This window comes from Pagrus major, chromosome 13, assembly GCF_040436345.1.
Source record: "Pagrus major chromosome 13, Pma_NU_1.0".
NCBI lineage: Eukaryota > Metazoa > Chordata > Actinopteri > Spariformes > Sparidae > Pagrus > Pagrus major.
In genome coordinates, this window is record NC_133227.1 from 7,260,175 (window position 1) to 7,280,298 (window position 20,124).

A 20,124-nucleotide genomic window follows, 5' to 3' on the forward strand; every position below is an offset into this window, starting at 1 on the left:
GCCGTAGAGTCGAAGGAGGTGTCGTAAACGGCGGCTGTTCCAATTTAAATCAACGAATACGAAATAACCACCACTCTGGATAAATATACCTAGCTATGAACACGGAATTAATAGAGAATAAGACATTTACCAAAAGCCTTAATGGCTCAAACAAAAATTATACTCAAAAGCTGCAAGGTTATATTTTACTGCAGTTATATCACTGACCACAAGGTGGCAGTAAAACATTTGACAGCAGAACACATTGCAGAGTACATGACATCTGCCTATCACAAAGTACAGTCTGCTGCTTATTTAATTAAGAGTGTTAAAGGAGTTATATCGGACACTGGGTAATATTTTATGATTATAGACCAGAATTGTAAAAAGAAATACCCAAAAGTCATACTTGCGTAAATGTAAAGATATCCTGTTAAAATATTACTTTGGTAAAACTGAATAGTACTCGAGTAAACATTGACAGTGACATTAAATGTACATCAAAAGAACAAATAAAAGTGAAATTGTACAGATATTTACATGTATGTATCTACTGTATACTGTGGGCTGACTGATTATTGGCCTGGAGGATTAATGTATCCAAAATTCAACCCCTTTATGATGATAAGAATCAGTGTTATTATAAGTGTTATTATCATTATTATTATTGATTGTTTCTTTGTTTGTTTGCCTATAAATTTAATTTAATTCAATATGCTCTGCTTTGGCTTTGATGCAGCATGTAATCTACAGAAACACTATAACTACAGTATCAAATAAATGTTGACTAGTGGAGAATGGATAACAGAAGTATTAGAAAATGGAAATACTTAAGTAATGTACAAGTACCTCAAAATTGTACTCGAGTAAATGTACTTAGTTACACTCCATCACTATTTCAGACAAATGCAAACTCGGTCCTGTTCTACATACTCCTGTGCGGTAGGTGGCGATATACACCTAAAACACCACGAGAAAAAAAAGGCAAGGAAGAAGAAAAGCAGTCAAGACGCATTCAAGACGCAGCGGAACTATTGGTGTTTATTTGAGGATATACAGTGTTTATCATTTTCATTATTATTACTACTGTAGTTATCTGTGACATGTGGTGCAGGACCTGTAGTAAAGCGACGGACCGGGAGCAGTCGCTGATGATTTTAGAGGTCAGGACGGAGTGAGACTGTCTGCTATTTAGTTAGCCAGCCAGCTAACCTAGCTATTTGTGCAAAATGTAAATAAACCACTTGATGTCATCTATCTAACGCTGTCTTTGTCTGTCTGTCTGTCTGATTGTTTGTTTGTTGGTTGGTTGTCGGGGTCCTATGTTGACAGAAACTATTGCCACAGCAGTACAGCCACACTGTGTGCAGCTACGGGACGCTAGGAGACATCAATTTCAGGGCATCCATAAAGTTGAAGCTGTCCCGTGAAGAAGAAGCGAAGAGATGGTTTGAAGACTTCCAGAGCTCCTCAGGTCTCACATGGAGCAAATCTAAAACTTACCCCAATGTTGGACGCTACAACAAGTATCGAGTAAGTGTTACCCACTCACCCAGCCTTTTAACTACACCATGCAACGTTTAAAGGTGCACTGTGTAGTTTTTTCTGGGGGAAAAAATGTAAACAGAAGAGAGAGATCTTCATTTACTAAATAAACTTTTTTTGTTTTCATAACTGCATGAACAAACCTTAAAGGCCAACACAATTTCATGCTGTTATACTTTGTTTATATTTGGCGGACCCTGCCACCTTCAAACAATAACAATTAAAAATATATATATATATATTTCTGATTTTGTATTATTACCTCATTAATATTGTAAATATTAAATTCTGAGTTTTAATTTATTTTCCAAAACTACATAGTGTCCCTTAAACCACTACTGAGGATGTCAGGAGAAGAATTAACTTTTAAAGGTAAAGGATCAATATCGTTCTTTCATGTCTTTATGTTTACAGTAAATTTAGTATGCCTGACCAACTTTTGCTACTGTTTCCCAGGTGGACTACAGGTGCAGGACGATAAGAAAAAACACTTCTTGCCCTGCTACTCTGTTCCTGATCTTAAAAAGGAAGCTCGAACTTGGAGAACGGAAGTCGAGGTCAGTAATAAATAACAATAATAATAAATCAATGGTTGGTCTTTGGTAGTGAGACTTTATGTAACAAGTTTTCGATGATCTCACTTTCTCCTTTAATCTTTTAACTTTTAATCCATTTTACAGTTTATGTAGGCATTTGTCTGCTAGTCAGAATCACCCAAATGATGTCTCAGATGGCTGCTTTGTCATACTTTTTTTTATTTTTAAATAGCAATGTCATCAGTTGTATCACTGATATGTCAAACTCAAACAATAATATGGTCTAATAAATGTCTTAGTAACATCCGCCTTATTATCCAACCCATTACTGGTAGCTTAATTCACTGTTCCTCACTTCAGGTCTGGGGATCCTCACGTGAAGGAGGGACTCTACCTTCATGTGAACTTGCGTAATGAGCACAACCATCGTGGTTCATGTGCTCAAGCCATGAAGAGGAAAGATGTTTCAGGAGAAGCCATTGAAAAGCTGAAAAAGCTCTTTGAAGGTGGTCACTCTCCCACAACGGCGCTCGACGTCCTTAAGTACGATTTACAAGAGGAGGAACAGGACAACTATGTGTACGCTGCTGCAGATCGGTCCGTCTGTCCAGATTTGCGGTTTTGTTACAGGTTAGTGACTAAAACAAATAAGATGAATTAATTCATTAAAACAAACTATTATAAAATACCAACCTGTATTGGGATTGTTGTGAATTTTAATTGAAATCTTAAAATTTGAATTCTTGTTCCTTTTTGCAGACTTTACTACAAACTGTTCAAAAAAGTACACGGCACAGCAGCAGGGGGAGAAATGTTTAAAGATCTTGAACAAAAGCTTGATGAGTACAACAAAGAGCAAGGGGATGTCTGTGCCAGGATGAGTCAAACCAGTGACAATCAGCTGGTGATTGCAATGTGCACTCCAATGATGAGGAGAGTACACGCCAGGCTGAGAGAGAGCGGTGAGATGATGTTTGTGGACTCCTCTGGGAATGACCGTCACAATCACCACCTTTTCCTCCTCCTCACCCCTTCCTCAGCTGGTAGTTTGCCTTTAGGTGTATTTATCACAACGTCTAAAACACAGCAAACTATTTCAGCTGCCTTAGAGCTGCTACAGACTGTCTTTCCACCTGACAGGTTCTTCGGTCACCCAGACGGACCTCTTGTTGTCATGACTGGCGACTGCTCTGCACTCAGGCAGGCACTGACTGGAGCATTCCCAAAAGCCACGTTGGTACATTGTGTGTCCACCCTCTTTCAGGCCATGTGGAGATGGCTGTGGAGCAGTTCAAATGGGGTTCCCAAGCAGCACAAGCCTCACCTCCTGAAGTCCTTCAGAGATCTGGTGTGTGCTTCCACACCAGCAGCTCTCAGGGAGGTCTACACCAGACTGATGGTTGATGACATTGCCTTACAGCACACAAAGTTTGTGCGACACATGCAGGAGGTCTACAAGCGGCGAGATGAGTGGGCGCAGCTGCCCACCGGAGGGAATCACACCAACGTCTATGTGGAAAGTGCCATCGGGGTGGTAAAAGAGAGGCTCCTGCACCGACTGAAGGCCTACAGTGTGACACAGTTGGTGGACTTTGTTGTCACGCGCTTGGAGGCACACTATATCCACCGCCTCACAGATGCTCCCAGCAACAACCTCAGGAAGGTGATGAAAACAGAGGACATCTGGAGAGACTCTGTTGTGCAGGTACACCACTGTGGCATACATCTACAGTTGAGGCCAAATGTTACATTTTATAATTATTGTAATGCTATCAACAGAAAGAACTAGTGCGGCCTCAGGATTTTGCTCCAACTCAGCAAAAGCACACCTGATAAAACTAATCAAGTGTGTCAGAGATCAGGTGATTCATTGTTGGGCTGGGCGATATGGCCTTAAAATAATATCGCAATATTTTGTAAATTCCCTAACATTCATTTTGTGATGTCTCTGCTGCAGGAAGACCAAGACAACTACACTGTGGCAAGCTCATCAATTGCTGAAGAGTCCTATCATGTCAACACAGTCATCGGCTGCTGCACATGCCCAGCAGGGATTCATGGTGGACCCTGTGACCATCAAAGTGCTGTAGCCAGGATGTTTGGACATAGTGAAAGCTTCCTTCATGACTCATCACCAGACACACGGAAGCTTTACTATCAAATTGCCACAGGTGAGTTTGTCATTGGTCAGGCCCTCCCAGTGTCCTATCATGTTCAAATTCAGGTTTATACATGTATAACATAACATGTCATAGTGACACTGTTGACTCCCGACTCATCCATAACATACATGCATACATAGCATATACATATACATAATGCAGTATTACAATACTGTGTGTGTGTGTGTGTGTGTGTGTGTGTGTGTGTGTGTGTGTGTGCTTACTTGTACTTGCACTGAACATACAGTTAGGAAATAACGTGTCAGTTACACTGACAGATTTTCGTGGCCCTGGTAGTACACTGGACAAGAGGGAGCTGCATCCACTGCCGAGTGCCTGTTCTTGGCTGACCTCCTGTGTTCACACCCTGCTGGGTGACCTGGTAGTCCGACATACAACCAGAGACAGAGAAGGAAGCTCAGGGGCACCAATACAGAGACAAGCGTTGGTTACCTAGCTTGCCATTTCCTAACAGTATGTTCAGTGGCTGTCTGGTGGGTTGTGCTTGTGGTAAACACACCACCACGACTGGCTGTCATAGCTGCAGTGTCTCTGGGCTCGCCTGTCCGTTCTACCTAATGAGCCCAAAGACCTACTGTCAATGACTCCTCACAGGAAAGTTTGTGTGTGTTAGAGACATCAGAAGCAACAATCAATTGCCCCTCGGTTACATTTAACCACTGTGCACTTTCCCTTTAACAGGAAAGGACATTCCAGACAAATGTTGTCAGATGCTGGATAAACCATCTCTGCCTGTGAGAGCTGCAGGAGTTGGTAATGGTGACATGTGCTGGCATCCTGCCACAGGTAAGTCAGCGAGTGCACAGTCCACAGTACATTCATAGTCTACATTTTGGATGTTGCGTCTCTGTGTTACTGTCAGTGAAGCATTATTCTGTCAGGAGCTTTGGTGAACAGGCCCCCCTCCATACTGAGATGACTGATAAACAGAAGGGCTGACTTCTTGAACCCGCTCAGAACAAAATAAGACTTTGATGGGTAAAAGACTGTTTAGTTTGACAGGTAGGGTACATTTATTAATACAACTCTCTATGAATCATATCCCCAGGTCAATTGTTTCTCAAGGAAAGGTTAAACAGCATGTTCATGGACATCAGCAAGAAACTGGACAACCCCGACTTCACTCATTCCATCGCTTCATTTGTGAGGACTTATGAAAGCATCAAAACAGACAGCGCCATGGTGTCAGCTCTTTCCTCCTTTGGAAAGAATCCCCAAACAGAGGCCAGAGGCTGCAAAAGACCGAGGGATTGCTTGTAAGCCTCCACAGATTGGAGTGCAGCCGATAGACAGTCGAGGAGTGAAACTTCTTTTGGTGGAGAAGGGTCCTGAGCACTGGACGTGTCAAGAAAGGAACGTGCCTGTGGAAGAACTGTGAGGCAAAGTGCCTTTGCTGCTCACTGTTCATGCTTGTCTGTAAGACCCTGCTGTCCTTCACCTGTCAGAAATGAGTCTGGACTCATCCAAGTCACTGTGACTAATATTAAAACTTGATTGTTACACATGCATTCATTCAGTTAGTGATCTGTTCTATGGCTTTACTTAACAACATGAAACAGTTGTGTTACTTGCTAAACTTATTATACACTGTTGGTAGGAAATAGGACTCAAAGTTATGTATTATGCTTTAGAAGCCCTAAAATCCCAGATTGATTTGAAAATAAGTTATTTTCTACTATCTACCATCTACTGCAGTTGTTCAGCAGAATACTGCAACACTGTTCTGTGGACTGGATAATTTCCCCACACATCCACACGAGTTTGAGTAGGTAATGATGAAATATTCATCTTTGGGTGAACCTAACCTTTTAAAAGGTGCAGTATGTACACATTTTTAGTTTAAAATGTTCAAAAATGAGCTAAAATTATTAACAGAAAGGGAAGAAATATGTCAACAGACACTGATTTAGCTTCTGATGCTAGCATGCTAACAAACTGGGCTGCTCCCCACCATCTTAACCCACAGACAGAGATTACTCTAGGTGATATGCTGCAGTGTGAACTTAACAGAATCTTACGTGTTGCACCTTTAATTTCTGTGGGTGTGAGCTTGAGCTGGTAATGACTGACCTGGCAGGTTAGTCTGGTTTGAGAGGCCAAGACCAAAATACATGACATGAAATAAAGAAATACTTTCCTAAAAGGCAACAGGGTGTTGGGTGTTTTTCATCTATGTCAGGATGAAAATCCACCATGCACCATTCATCAGTAAATGGTAGTAATCCTTATTTCCCCCACTGTCTCTCAATCACAACTAAAAACTGAAACAAACATCTTTTCAAAAACAATTTATTTCAAAATATCTTTCTAACATTCAACAAAGGCCATTTTAATTTCTTTAAACAGACAGTATCCATATGTTGTAAAACAGTAAACAAAACAAATGCTAAATAACCATTTCACCAGCAAATTGTACATTTTACAGTACAGGCAGTTATGGCATTCAAATGGGTCTTTGTTAGAATAGTAGACTGATGCATATTTCTGTTGGCTTGTTAGTGAAGGCAAACACATTGGTCCCAAATGGGAAGATAGAAGCAGAGTGAAGGAAAAGGTGTGTGTGAGCCAGTCTCAGTGTGTTTCTTCTGAACACTGAGAGCCGAGCATTTCACTGCATTATGTAGAACAGCTCTAACCACTGTTCTTCTGGCAATTACAAGTCAAAGGTCCATCCTGAGCTCCCTTTCTCTCTCTCACACACACACACATACACACACACTCACACATACACACCATAAATAGTGGGATGATCCATTGACAATCCACAAGAATTTACATCAACAGCATCATCACCTCACAAGAATCTCTCTCTCTCTCTCTCTACGGATATGGTGAAAATATTTTACACAAATGTACAAAACAATTTCATGACGTAAACAAAATAACAGTGCTGTTCATCTACATTTCTATATCAAAGTTTCCAGCATCACTTCTGCTCACTGACAGCAGTTCAGTTTACACGTACACTGGTGTGCTACAGACATTCAAACCCACATCTGAATTTGAGTCCTATTTAGTGAAACTGAAATACATTCAGTTATTTTTTTTTCTTTTTTGCGATATAATTTGCCATTCGGACATCACCCTCCCTCTTTTAACGGTTACCTGTTATGTGTAATTGATACAAAACAGTAACGTAAATACAAGCTGGTCTGTGGTCAGTGTATTTGTCAGCAGTGAGTCGGAATGCAACGAACATTGTGCACCACCGAAACGAAGCGTGTACAAAGTTTGTCTGACTTTTTCTGCTCTTGTAACATTTGTATTATCAAAGTGGTATTTTATTTCTGACCCAGAAATGGTCTTTTTTCTTGCTATGCTAGATAATACTGTATATTCACTTCACATTCGCAATTAAGACTGAAATGTACCTGGGCTAAAGAACATTGAACATTACACATTTCTAACATGTCATCTGGCAGTATTCTGAAGGAAAAGTGATGCAGAACATTTCCTCATACAAACCAAAAGAAGCTACTGGTGAAACAACAACACTACTGTGGTTTTAGAAACACTTAATTCAAAATAATGTTTCTGTCTACTTTTCAGTTCAGTTACAGTTACATCCTGGCATTAAAAAACACATGATGGAAACAGCTTTCCTTCGTAAGGCACTGAGCTTTACACTATTCTTGACATCAGTTACAGATTTACACCATCACCAAATCTCTGACAGTATTCGTCCAAATCTCAAAAAGTGTCCACATGTGCCTCTCTTCTCAACAGTTGTCTCGCTGAGCGTCTGGGATCAGACTGACCAGGAGAAAAAAACACGTATCGTGGCTCCTCAGCTTGAAACTAAAATGGCCTAAGACAGAAAAGACAATGTGTTTTTTGCCACGAAGAATCAGCAAAATAAAGACAGAGATACAGAGAGAACATGTGGTTACCTCTCCTCCCCACGGTCCTCTTCTACCCAGGCCACTATTTTTCCTTCCCAGCCTGGAATGATTGCTCCATCCAGGAATACCTGGACACAAACATTGAGGACATATTACCTTCATGTACTGTATGACTACTCTGCTCTTCGGACTAAACTCATTTCTAGGTCTCAATGCATGTGGTAACACTTGGTAAATTTGTATTGATTACACTTTAGTTAATCGTTATTTCACTGTTAGCAAACAATAAAAAGCTTTATAACCATTTATTAAGCAATCTTAAGCAATTGTTACATGTAATGTTCCAAATGATGTTTACAACACTTTGTAACAGGGTGACAGGGGTAACAACATTTTCCCACCAACTAAGGAGCTCGTGACGACACCTTTAATACCCGGTACACTGACTTTTTACAACAAAAGATACTCATTTTACCCTCATTACCCTCCTTTTATCTACATAGTCCAGCCTTATCATACCTCTTCTTTCACAGTGCCAAACTCAGGGTCCAGGGCCTTGAAGTGGTACCTGTAGTTTCCCTCTCGATCCACAGCTGCCTTGACGTCCTTTAGAGTCACCTCACCCAGCCTGTACAATGTGTACAAAGAGATTCACTCATCTAGACGTCTTGTGGCATTTCACATTTTTTGTTTGTTCTATTTTCTATCTAAGCCCTTCCATCTTAATTGTATGTGTTATGGAAACTGTGGCCAAATTTACTTTTTCATACAACGTACACACCTCAATGCACACATACACTAACCTCTTCGGTATATTGATCATCGAAGGTGTTGGGGATTTTCCAGTAAAATAGAGGATTTTAGTGGAGGTGGGAGAACCACTGTGGGACTGACAAACATCTGCAATAAACAACAGAAACATAGTTAGTGAAAGCATATTTATTCTGAGCATGTATGCATGTGTATTTGGGGGGTACATCAACTTACTTGTGCAAGGCCATGTGTCAGAGTCTGTGTGTTGACCTTTGCGTCTTGGAGATTTCCCTCTTCCCTGCAGTATTTGGAAAAATGTGGACAGCACCTCATGATTTTTAATCTCTACATTTTATCGAAAATAAATATCTAAGAGGATTTCATGGTATAAATCAATATCTTTTTTCATTGGTGCTCATTTACCAATCAATTACACAGTCCAGTCTGACTGTAAAGTGGCCACTAACTGATCATTTAACAAGATTACAATACAATTGTCATAGCTCTGAGTTTGCCTTCAGTTACACTTTGGCCTCAAATGCAACTTTGACTGCTAACCTATAAAAGTGACCAAACTGAATTTATTTTCAGTTTTAAGCACAAAAAAACTCACTAAATTGATTGTAAAACTCAGGTGGGTTATATATTTGTACCCTGTGTGTATGCAGAACATGCAGTCTGTCGATGAGTGACACTATGCCCTGCTCCAGGGTGTCCAGTGTGTGGTGCTGCGGGTCGTGGTCTCTGAAGTTGTTCCTCAGACTCCTAAGCGCATCTCTGAGCAGCTGCACCTCCTCTGCCTGCTAACAGAGCACAAACACAAAAACCGTGTCAAAAACAAAAAGCTCATTTTATTGAGAACAGCTGTGTGCTTGTTTATTGTGTATGTTCAGCATATTTTGTCCCGTGTTATTTCTTTAACTTACAATTCTTAAGTAAGAATCTGTTTCATGAGGTCATATTACAATATGTGACCTAAATACTACAAGAGAATATAATGCAAGGGAATGTGAGAGTATACCTTGACATGTAGAACAATATAAACAGGCAAACTGACTGAACAGCCTTTATCAACTTACGCCTGACATAGAGGGAGCTGGACTTCCAGAGTGAGAATACCCATTGTTTTCTGTGCCGGTGGGAATCTAGAAAAAGGCAACAACAACAAAAAAATGTCAGCTGTGTAACGTATATCTGAATTCATGACTGTCTTCTGCAGACTGAATAAGAAACCTAAACCTCAACTGTTTTTTTACCGAGCTGTCTGGTGACATTTGGGAAAATCAAATGTTGCCACAAATTAGTAGCGGGCGGGAATGAGATCCCATTCCATGGCCATGGGACTCTATTAATGCAGACTGTGGCAGGTTGTCAGGAGTGATGCTGTTTATTGTGCAGTGAATAACGTAACACTTTTCTATTTGAGATTATTAAACCTGTAATTAGACTACAGCTAGGAATGTATCCAAAGCTGTTCTCTGCTGATATGAACACGGCAGTGGCTCTGACATTTCCCTCTGTGCCCTCTTGGCTTATGTTAATTTTGTTAGGCTTTGATCATTATATTTCAATTAAAAATAATTTAGATTATCAAAACTTTATCAACAAAACTTTTAAAACATCAAAACTCTGCTACTCAGCTACTCCTTACGATTGCCATTTGTCATGAACTGAGCTTTTGGACGTTTCTACTGGTCTGTGCATTGTTAATTTGCAACCATAGCTTAATGATCTTGTTCTCACGCGTTATTAAAGCAACATTATGTAGAAATTGGCATTTTGCGCAATGTGGCACCCTCCACAGTTTCTGAATGCAACACCGCTGTTGTAGATACAAATCCCAGGTCTGTAACAATCTGTCAGACATAATATAGGTGCTAACTACAAACGAAACTCATTAGAGTCTGGAAAAAACATCCTACCTGCATGCTGTTTTTATGCTCCAACTCTCTTTGCAAGTCACTCTGCCAAACAGACACACAGTCAGACATGTAAATATACACACATTAATACAAAGCTGCTGGATCCTAACACTTAGATCATTAAAGTGACTAGTTTATTTAATAAGTGGCGGAGAAGTAAAATTACACTTGCGCTTTAAGTTTATTCTTGTGCATCAAAGGAAGTTTGCAGCATTAATTTGCGATTAAAGGAAAAAAACGAGACCATGGAGGGCCTTTCAAAAAGTGAATTTGAGATTAACTTCTGGTCAAAGATTTTCACACGTCACTGAGCTTGACAGAACATTTTGAACCCACTGTAGCTCGTTTAACCTTTTTTTTAATCTTGTGAACACACCTGCTTTTTTTGGCTTTCTTCAAGCTTGTGTTTGAGTTGCTGCAGCAGTCTGTCCTTCTGTCCGACCTCCTTCTGCATCCGACCAACAGGAAAGAAAAGGAAGGGTTCGTTATTTATTATAAACAGATGTTGTGTAACATTAAGTTGAATGATAATGATGAAACTAAGTTACAGCAAACCATTTAAAGAGAGGAACTGGAGTGCCTCACCTTGCATTCAACCCACAGCCTGTTACATTCCTCCAGCTTCCACTGCAGCTCCGCCTGTAACACATTTTCATAGAGGAGCCGAATTTGTATACACATTTTAAAGCAGTGTTTTGAAGATTTTACTTTCACTTTTATAGAAAACAGAGTCTATTTCGTACATTCTGGTTGTTGAGTTCATCCTTGGTCATGCTGGCTCTGAGAAGCTCTTGCTTCATCTGCAGTATTGATGCCTCCTGAGTGCACAGCCTTTGCTGCTGGGCGTCCTGCACATTCACAAACCAACAGAAAGCCATCACCTTAGCCAGCTACTTTTCTATGACACAACAAGAATCATATCTAACACAGCAATGAGATCATTAACTGCAGATCTGGCATTGTCTTACCTTGACTCCCTGCAGGTTTCTCATCTCCTGCCTACAGCGCAACACTTCCCTCTAAAGCAAACAGCAAACAGCACACTCTGAATCAAATATTAATCACAGTGTGCATTCCACAATCCAGTTTATCCTCTTAGAAAAAACACAAGTGTGTCTTTTGTCCTAACAAAAATAAAACAATTTACCTTTAACTCCTGAGCCTCCTCCATACTCTGATCCAAACGACTGCGAATGACTACCTGGAAAAGAGAAAGGAACGAAGGGATGTGTGTGAGAACCACAATGGACTGAGTAAGAAGGGAAACTGATACTCGTGTCACCCTCTGACGCACACATAAACATGCACACACACAGACCCGGAGTCAAGAGAAAGAAATGTGATCTGCGCTGAACACAAAGAGCTGGTGAAACAGAGCGAAGAAGAGTGCAACACAGAAAAGGGAGAAAAAAGGACAGAAAAAGGGATGAAAAGCTAAAAAATAAAAGGAGAGACTGTCGCTACCAGTTGCTGCTCAGCGCTGCCTTGGTCCAACCTCAGAGACACATCCTGCTCATCTTCAGGCAGCGAACCATGCAGCAGCAGGGCCTTGAAAACACAAAGGTGGAACATGTGACACCAGTTTGTACTTTGGACTAGGTTGTCTGATGCATGTAGAAATGTCACGATATCCCACCAGATCCCACCCTCTCTGCACATGTACTGCCACCAACCAGGAAGAGAACACAGAATATAAACCACAGCACTTGAAACTTCATATGGAAGTCAACAAAAAGGCGTTCTGATTGAAAATCAAAAGTCGAACACTCGAGAAAAATGTGACCAGAATCAAACTCAAACCTCAATATGCTCACACCTGTAAAGCAGACACCATCTTTCGTGTGTCCTGCACCTCCTTCTCCAGCGTTTCACTGAGAGAATCCTCCCACGCAGTTTCCACCGCATCCTGAGACGACTCGGCTGCATGCAAGCAGGCGTACAACCACACAACACAGTGTTACAAATGTTGAAACAATATATCTTGTGGTTCACTCATCAAATGACAGATTGTTGGCAGACCAGAACTCACCACTGATCTGCTGCTGTTGGCGGTCATCCTGCTGTCGGTCTGTGTGGCTGATGGGTGGAGCTCTCGGAGATGACAGTGGACTGACAGAGCTGAGGCTCAAGGAGGATAAACACTGATTAATCATATTATTCCAGAGAAGGAAGTATATGTAAATATAAATATAATTATTTGAGACATTCTGTACTTCATGATGGTTTGTGTCGGAAGACAAGAGTCACCCAGAAAGCCTGATGCTTGCACAAAAAATTGTATTGTGTTAGGTGGATGGTAACACATGGATGAGAAGTGTTGAATAAAATGGTTAAGTTGATTCCAGCTCATGAGCTGTTTGTATTTGTTTGCTCATAGAACACAAAGTAAAATTCCCACAAATAAATGTCACCTCTGCGATGCCTTTTGATTATTTCATCAAGGAATTTCTCATGGTACACCCCTCTTAGGCCCCCATAAATAATCAGCAATGGTTTAAATTGAAACATAATTTTCCTAATTTTTTTTCTGTGCCTGTTTTTATGGGAATGTGGATCTTTCAGATCAGTTTTATAAGTGCCTATGATTTGCATATTCCACATAGTGAGTCATGTGAGTGTGGGACTTGCTCTGGTCTGGTCTTGGTTTACGTTGTCTTGACTACAACACTGTGTCTTTTATTAACGATAAAATGATGATATCTAATTTTTAAATATCACAGTTATCGCCAATACCAGCTTATCGAAATACCCCTAATTTGTATGTATCTGCAATATCAATAAAAAAGTGTAAAGCAATATACAAGCAGGCAAAAAAGAGTATGAAGCAGCAGCTACAGTCCATGAAACATCATCAGCGTCATCAACACGTCCACTCACTCACTATCACTCTCACAATCCAGGTATATTTCAGGGTAGTCCATGTGTGAAAGGGGCTTGGTGAACAAGGTGAAAGACGGGTCTGCAATCTCATTAGTGACAGGAAAAAACGATGTTCACCAAAATCAAAGTTGCTGTTTTCATTAACAACATATTAATGGGGGCTTTTAAACAAAGGGTGCCTGTTCAACAATCTTTGCAAATAATTGTTAAAATCCTGACTCTGGACTCGGCTCAAGAAGGGAAAAGAGCACGGAGCACAGACAAAATAAAGCAACACATGAGAACACATATTTTCTCAATACTAACTTGCCAAGAGAAGCCTTTAATCCTCATATGCCAGCCTTTGCAAATCAAAGCATTGAAGCACTGTGGAAATGTTACGATAAAAGTAGTATAAACTCACACACACTTGCACAGGAATACACACACACACACACACACACACATACACACACACGAACACACACTGTCTCACAGTATCTGTCCTTACCATTTAATCTGCGTCCCCCCCATAGTGCGCTACAGGCGATTTAAACTGTGCATTAGACTTCCGAGGAGTCTGAGTTCAACCCTGCATGTGGGTCTCTGGCTTCAGCATCTCGACAAACTCATGACAGTGTGTGATTCTCCTCAGCCTTACACAACCCGCCCCTTGCCCTCCAGCTAGTTAACATGGTGACCAACGCAGCAAACCCTGCTTAGCATCTCTCACTCAATTAAGCTACATATATGATGGCAGCATCAGGTCTGAAAAACCACATCATCATTCTACAAATAATCAACGCATGCACTTCTCTTACAGATACACACACACATCTGCACTCACATTAAAACACACATAAACAAAGATGATGCAAAAAACAACAACACAGAGCAGAACTTCAAATGGAACATGTGATTTGTGAAGATAAAGATCAATTATTTATTTTTTCCATCATCCCTCTGCCTACCTCACACACACATACACGGCAGGGTGAAGTACTAAAAGCTAAGTCATATGCTCTGTCATGCAGTGAGACACACAAACACACACAGATGTACCAGAGAATGTAGTCTACTGTTTCAAGTGTGGCATTAAAGATGGCAGATAACAGAGAGCTTACATAAAATGAACTGCAGGCAGACCTGTAAAGTATAAATAGCAACAAAGTGGAGCTTGTTTTCCCAAACACTGATTCGCACGGTCATTTAAAAATACATTTAGCCGAAATACATTTCGTGTAAAAACATGTACAACTCGCGAGTTTAATTACATAATCATACCACTACACCACTTGTCCTTAGGTCACTAAACTGCAGCAACCTCCTTCCTGAATCTAGGCCAGCACAGCCGCCATGCTTTTACATAGGTTTTAATTTTCTTCAACCTCGTACCACAGCCCTGTATTATCATTTAAAATGGCACAACCTCAGATGATCCAGCCCACACTGAGTCTATGTTTGAAAGTGGTTCCAACCTGTGAGAGATTTAACAAGTGCTTTTTTGACATTATACCAACAAAACAGCTTTAATGCTCATTTGCTGCATGCTTCCTTTCTCTCTCCTCTCAGACAGAAAGTTGACACAGGCACAAACACACATCAGGATTTCTGCCAGTGTACAGCAAGACCAGTGGCCAGAATTATTATTTGTTTTATTTATTTGTATTTTTGTGAATAGAATGTAATACAAAATATAAGTAGCAAACTCCTGTCAGGAATAACTCGGAGGTTGTGTGATTAAAGGGAAGGGGATTTGCCATGGAGTTAGTGACAACTTTGACCCAGGCTCACTTAAAGGTTAACACCACTAATTTTACACATTAAAGGGTGATTACAGGTCTCTGAGCGTACTACTGCATATGTGAAAAAAGTAGTACAAAGCCTTTTGTGGCTCCAGAGGAAGCTGCATGTAATTTGATAAAATGCCTATAGTGATGTCATTCAGTGGCTATGCTGCTTTGTGGGTAATGTAGGCAACGGTTTTGAAAAGTAGTCCACTAGTCTAGCATTGTGCTCCTATAACACTGTTGCACACATTGAGGACAATTTAAAAACCAATGGACAAAATCAATACAGCAGAACCAGAGATATCGTCTTTATTATTACAAACATTCTTCTTCCTTTTCAAAATGTGGTGCCTACATTACCCACAATGCAACTCAGCCAGCGAGTGACATCACTGGAGGCAATTTATGAGATTACACACAGCTTCCTCTGGAAACACAAAAACTCTTTATAATGCTTTTCACACATGCAGTAGTACTCCACAAGACCTGTAACCACACTTTAATGCTACCCTTTAGGGTGGAGTGACCTTTAAGGTGGACTCCCATCCATGACACATACATTTTAGGCGAGCCTGCAAACTTTTCTAGATGAAACCATGCACATTATTTTTAATGGCCTTTAAAGAGAAAAAAACAAATGTCTCAAAGTTTGATATTCAATGTTTTCTCCAGCCCTTCTGCTGTTTCCCCATGTTATCAAAATGGTTATTCCATCAAAGTTAGAAATTCGATTTGCATGACAACACTAATACAAGTGAATCAGAAAATGAGCACTACACCAGTGCTCTCGAAGTTTTCTAATTTTACATGTTGCATTTGTGAGCACCGAATCAAATCTGCCTTTACATTACATTTAAAATACACAGAGAGACATTATGTATGTATGTGGATTGTATATATAAAGATTATGTATGTATATATGTTTAATCTCACAGTTAATGCATAAACAGTCACTGCATTTGCTAGAGACCATTTAAAATTCCAACTAGTAGATTACCTGCTAGCCTGAGGATTGTCCTCTTCATCTGGAGATCCTCTTTCATACTGCTCAACCAGAGCTCGAACACACACACTCTTTTCCACGTCCGACCCCCAGCCACTGAGGGATGACAAACAAAGCATAGGTTATTTATTCAGAAACAAGAACTGGCATGCAGTTTTGATAAAAAATACACTGCAGCAGTTATGAGGACGGTAACTTGGGTGATCTGTGTTTGTCCATAAGAGGGCAGCAAAGACTACACGTCCCTAACAAATGACTACTGCGGTAGAGAACATTTGGATATGAAAGAAAGATACTGACATGGGTTTTTGTCTATGTTTACTGCAGCCGTCATACCTGTGGATACGTGTGGCACGTGTAGGCTGTGAGGCATCAAGTCTTGCTGATGCCAGTGCAGCAGCAGCGCCTTGTGCTAGTGCAACCGTGGAGTGAGGGTTGTGGCTGGCAGAGCCTCTGGTCAAACTCCTCCCACTTCCAGAGGCAGCCCTTTGACTGGCTGAGGGTTTGAAGTGGGCTGCCAGAGCCAGAATTATCCTCATTACAGATTTCAGATTACCATCGACAATGTCTGCAGACAGAAAGGGAACACATGTCCATCAATAATGAACAAGTGCACAGTACTTGCAACACACTGTTGAAAGAGTTATAACAGGAACCATGACATGAGGATTGTAGATGTAGACAGAGGGAGAAATATATATTTGTTACAATGTAAACACGTGATATTCAAGTGCTTTAAGATTTAGGGTTGAATTAACTCTTCTGACTACAATAAAGGGTCAGCAACCAGAAAACGTTAGGAACACCTGCTCTCAACGTGACAGCGAGAAAACACACACTTCTCGGTGATTTACCTCTTGCGGATATGTGTGGCATGCGAATGTGTCTGGAGGAAATGAACTGCAGGACTTGCTCCACATTCTTCCTGCTTTCCTCTTTGTTTTGTGGGGCAACATACACTCCCTCCAGCACTTCCCCAGCTGCCGATTTCAACAAGATTTGAGAAAGAGAGAAAAAGAAGAATTTTTAAAAATCAATTGTGCAACAACTGGTTATGTATTACCATCAGGGTCAAATGAGCAACACTACAGTACAGTTCAGGTACAAAAGAAATGATAACACATTAAAGTAGTATGTAATTTCTCAAATGTCATTCAGTTTGTATACATGCATGTGTGATAGTGTCTTACAGACTTAATTTCATAGTTGGTACTACTGGATAGCATTTATCTTCAAGGATATGTTCACCCAAAAATGAAAATTATCATCTACTCATCCCCATGCTGATGGAAAAAGTTTCTTAGTCAACAAAACATTTCTGGAGCTTCACAGCAAAACAGCATTGCAGCATGTTACTCAAACAACTGAAGTAGATGGGGACTGGTGATAAATGTTTTCAAAATCATGCGTTTCAAGGTTCAGACCTTTAAGAGTTCCTCTGCCTCTGAATAATGGTTGTTGCATTTGATGCTTATTTATAACATCTAAATTATATTAATTAAATGTTAATAATATCTAAAGAAAAGTTATTGCATTTAAAGAGAAGAGGGGTACATCGTGATCAAAATGTCACTATTGTCCACACTTTCATCTTCAGTTCTGAGGACATTTTTACTTGTATATAACATTTATAATGGAAATACTAATCCATACAAAATTCCACATCTTGCTGTGTGTGCCATGCATACACCTGACATATATTTTTGTCTAGGCTTAGAAAAATGCTCAGCTAAAAGGTGATTTTTCTTTTCTTTTTAACTTACAGAGGTAATAAAGGAAATGCATCTCAGACAGGCCTCCTTGAAGTTGTAACATTATTAATAATCATGTAAATAAGGGCTTATCGGTCAAAGGTGACAAATACAAAATGTTTAACTATGTATGCACTCATAAATGAACCAATTCATACATTAACATCAACATTGTTTTTCCTATTCTTCCTCCAGTATTACTACACCATGAGAGCCGTTTGTGTGTGTGATCATGCCATGTGTGTACTTACCAACTATCTCTATTAGTTGTGTGAGCACCACCCCATCCTGCAGATCATGCCTCAGGTCTGCAATAGGCTTCAGGCCCGGTTTCCTCTTCAGCTGTGAGTTCACCCAGGAAACATACGCAGCCAGCTGCTGCTGCAATCCGTCGATCAGATACACACAAATCCAACAAACCACAGACAAACACACAGCTTAGACTGGGGGCCAAAAAAGGCTGAGACCCATGGCATAACAAATGAGTTCCTTTGTTTATTATGCTGGGACAGGAGAGAGGGGGGCAGGGGCAGTCTGTTGTCCCACTGCCTATTAAATTTTACTTTTCTTCTGAAGGCCAAAGCATATTATTTGGTGTTGAGCACAGTTACAGGCTTCAGCACTCCTCTCCTGTATTTCACCGCTTCCTCCACCTTTACCGGTCCAGTCACGTGACAGCTCGTTGTCCTGGATACCTTACAAAGAACGCACCCTATTTTCAACACAACACTGAACATCTCGTTTATAGATAAGATGGTGTGGCGTTTGTGGCTTTTTACACGTCGTGGTGGAGCTACTTGGTGTCCTATTTCCTGTAATCCATCACTCGCTAATTTAGCGTCAAGCCAGCTATTTACTTAACATTGTAGCGCTAGAATTCATGTTTTTTTGGCCCTTATTACAAGTCAATTTTAACATTCACATTTCAACATTTGGTTGTACATACATGTGTTAATTCTGTCTACACTTCTGCCACTTCATTGTGTCCCAGTGTAACGGTTAGATGTTTAGCTGGTTTACCTGGCTCCTGCTTGCTAAATAATAGCTACCCTAACTTAATAAACATTAACATTAGCGTTAGTAACGCTAGGTAGACGTTACCTCATTAAAGCCCCCATGAAGAACCTCATCCAGCAAACTTCCTCTCGAAAGTGAGGCGATCATCTTTTAACTCGAAAACCCATTTAAGCTAGCTAGCAGGCTAGCTTCATTCACTCTCACACGACTCGCCTGAAACAAGGGACAGACCCCCGTTACCAACTACCGCTGTACTCCTGCAAACGTCAACAAACCGAGACAATTGAGGGACCGGAGGACGGCTACCGTTACTCCGGCCGGGAAACCGGTGTCAAACTCACTGACATACATGACTTCCGGTATCGGGTTTCACAATAAAACTATTTTTGACCAACACTTCCGGGATACATATCGCAACAGAACAGACTGGTTTCTCTTTGCCCGAAACAATGTGTTAGCGATAAACAAGCCAATGTCACACAATGGGGTTTAAAGTTTCAGTTTTATAAAGTCAGCATAAGTGCATTAGTGAAAATTCACAATGTATATGATTCCTAACTAACCTTCGCTATTTAATTTTCCATTGTTAAAAAGGAGACAGTATAAGCTTCAGGTACAATCCATTGACATTATGTAAGCAGAAATGTAGTCTAACACCAAACTTAAAGAGGTTGTATTATGCTTTTGGGGTTTTTGCCTTTCCCTTACTGTGTTATGAAGCATTTTTATGCATGTAAAGTGTCTGCAAAGTGAAAAAGCCAAAAGTCCACGCCAAAGGGAGCTACTCTCTCCCACAGAAAACACTGCTCCTGCACTGCCTGGTTTGAGTTGAGCCTTTACTTCCGCAACTTATGTGCGTCACTATGTAACAGGCATTATATAAATAAATATATTTTTATATATATACTATTAAATATAAACACTCCAGTCAGTCAGCAGACATA

The 20,124-nt window shown here is 40.4% G+C and overlaps 2 protein-coding genes across 2 annotated transcripts; one reads left to right on the forward strand and one right to left on the reverse strand.

The window, feature by feature from the left end:
- The first annotated feature begins 988 nt into the window (after nt 1–988).
- On the forward strand, nt 989–5,589 carry LOC141006536 (uncharacterized). The gene is made up of 8 exons (XM_073478740.1): nt 989–1,142; nt 1,312–1,512; nt 1,981–2,081; nt 2,421–2,690; nt 2,820–3,765; nt 4,018–4,231; nt 4,925–5,029; nt 5,292–5,589. Exons 1-8 carry the CDS (start codon nt 1,083–1,085, stop codon nt 5,501–5,503), a joined length of 2,109 nt encoding a protein of 702 aa, XP_073334841.1. The 5' UTR covers nt 989–1,082; the 3' UTR covers nt 5,504–5,589.
- A 926-nt stretch (nt 5,590–6,515) lies between these two features.
- dixdc1b (DIX domain containing 1b) lies at nt 6,516–19,556 on the reverse strand. The gene is made up of 21 exons (XM_073478793.1): nt 19,265–19,556; nt 18,415–18,544; nt 17,267–17,392; nt 16,749–16,980; nt 16,407–16,508; nt 12,790–12,878; nt 12,577–12,680; nt 12,225–12,308; nt 11,908–11,961; nt 11,729–11,779; nt 11,504–11,608; nt 11,346–11,399; nt 11,137–11,208; nt 10,761–10,802; nt 9,918–9,983; nt 9,492–9,641; nt 9,073–9,136; nt 8,889–8,985; nt 8,605–8,713; nt 8,134–8,213; nt 6,516–8,051 (listed from the first exon to the last, which is right to left on the reverse strand). The coding sequence occupies exons 1-21, from the start codon at nt 19,325–19,327 to the stop codon at nt 8,042–8,044; spliced, it is 1,884 nt and encodes a 627-aa protein (XP_073334894.1). The 5' UTR covers nt 19,328–19,556; the 3' UTR covers nt 6,516–8,041.
- Between the last annotated feature and the right edge of the window lie 568 nt (nt 19,557–20,124).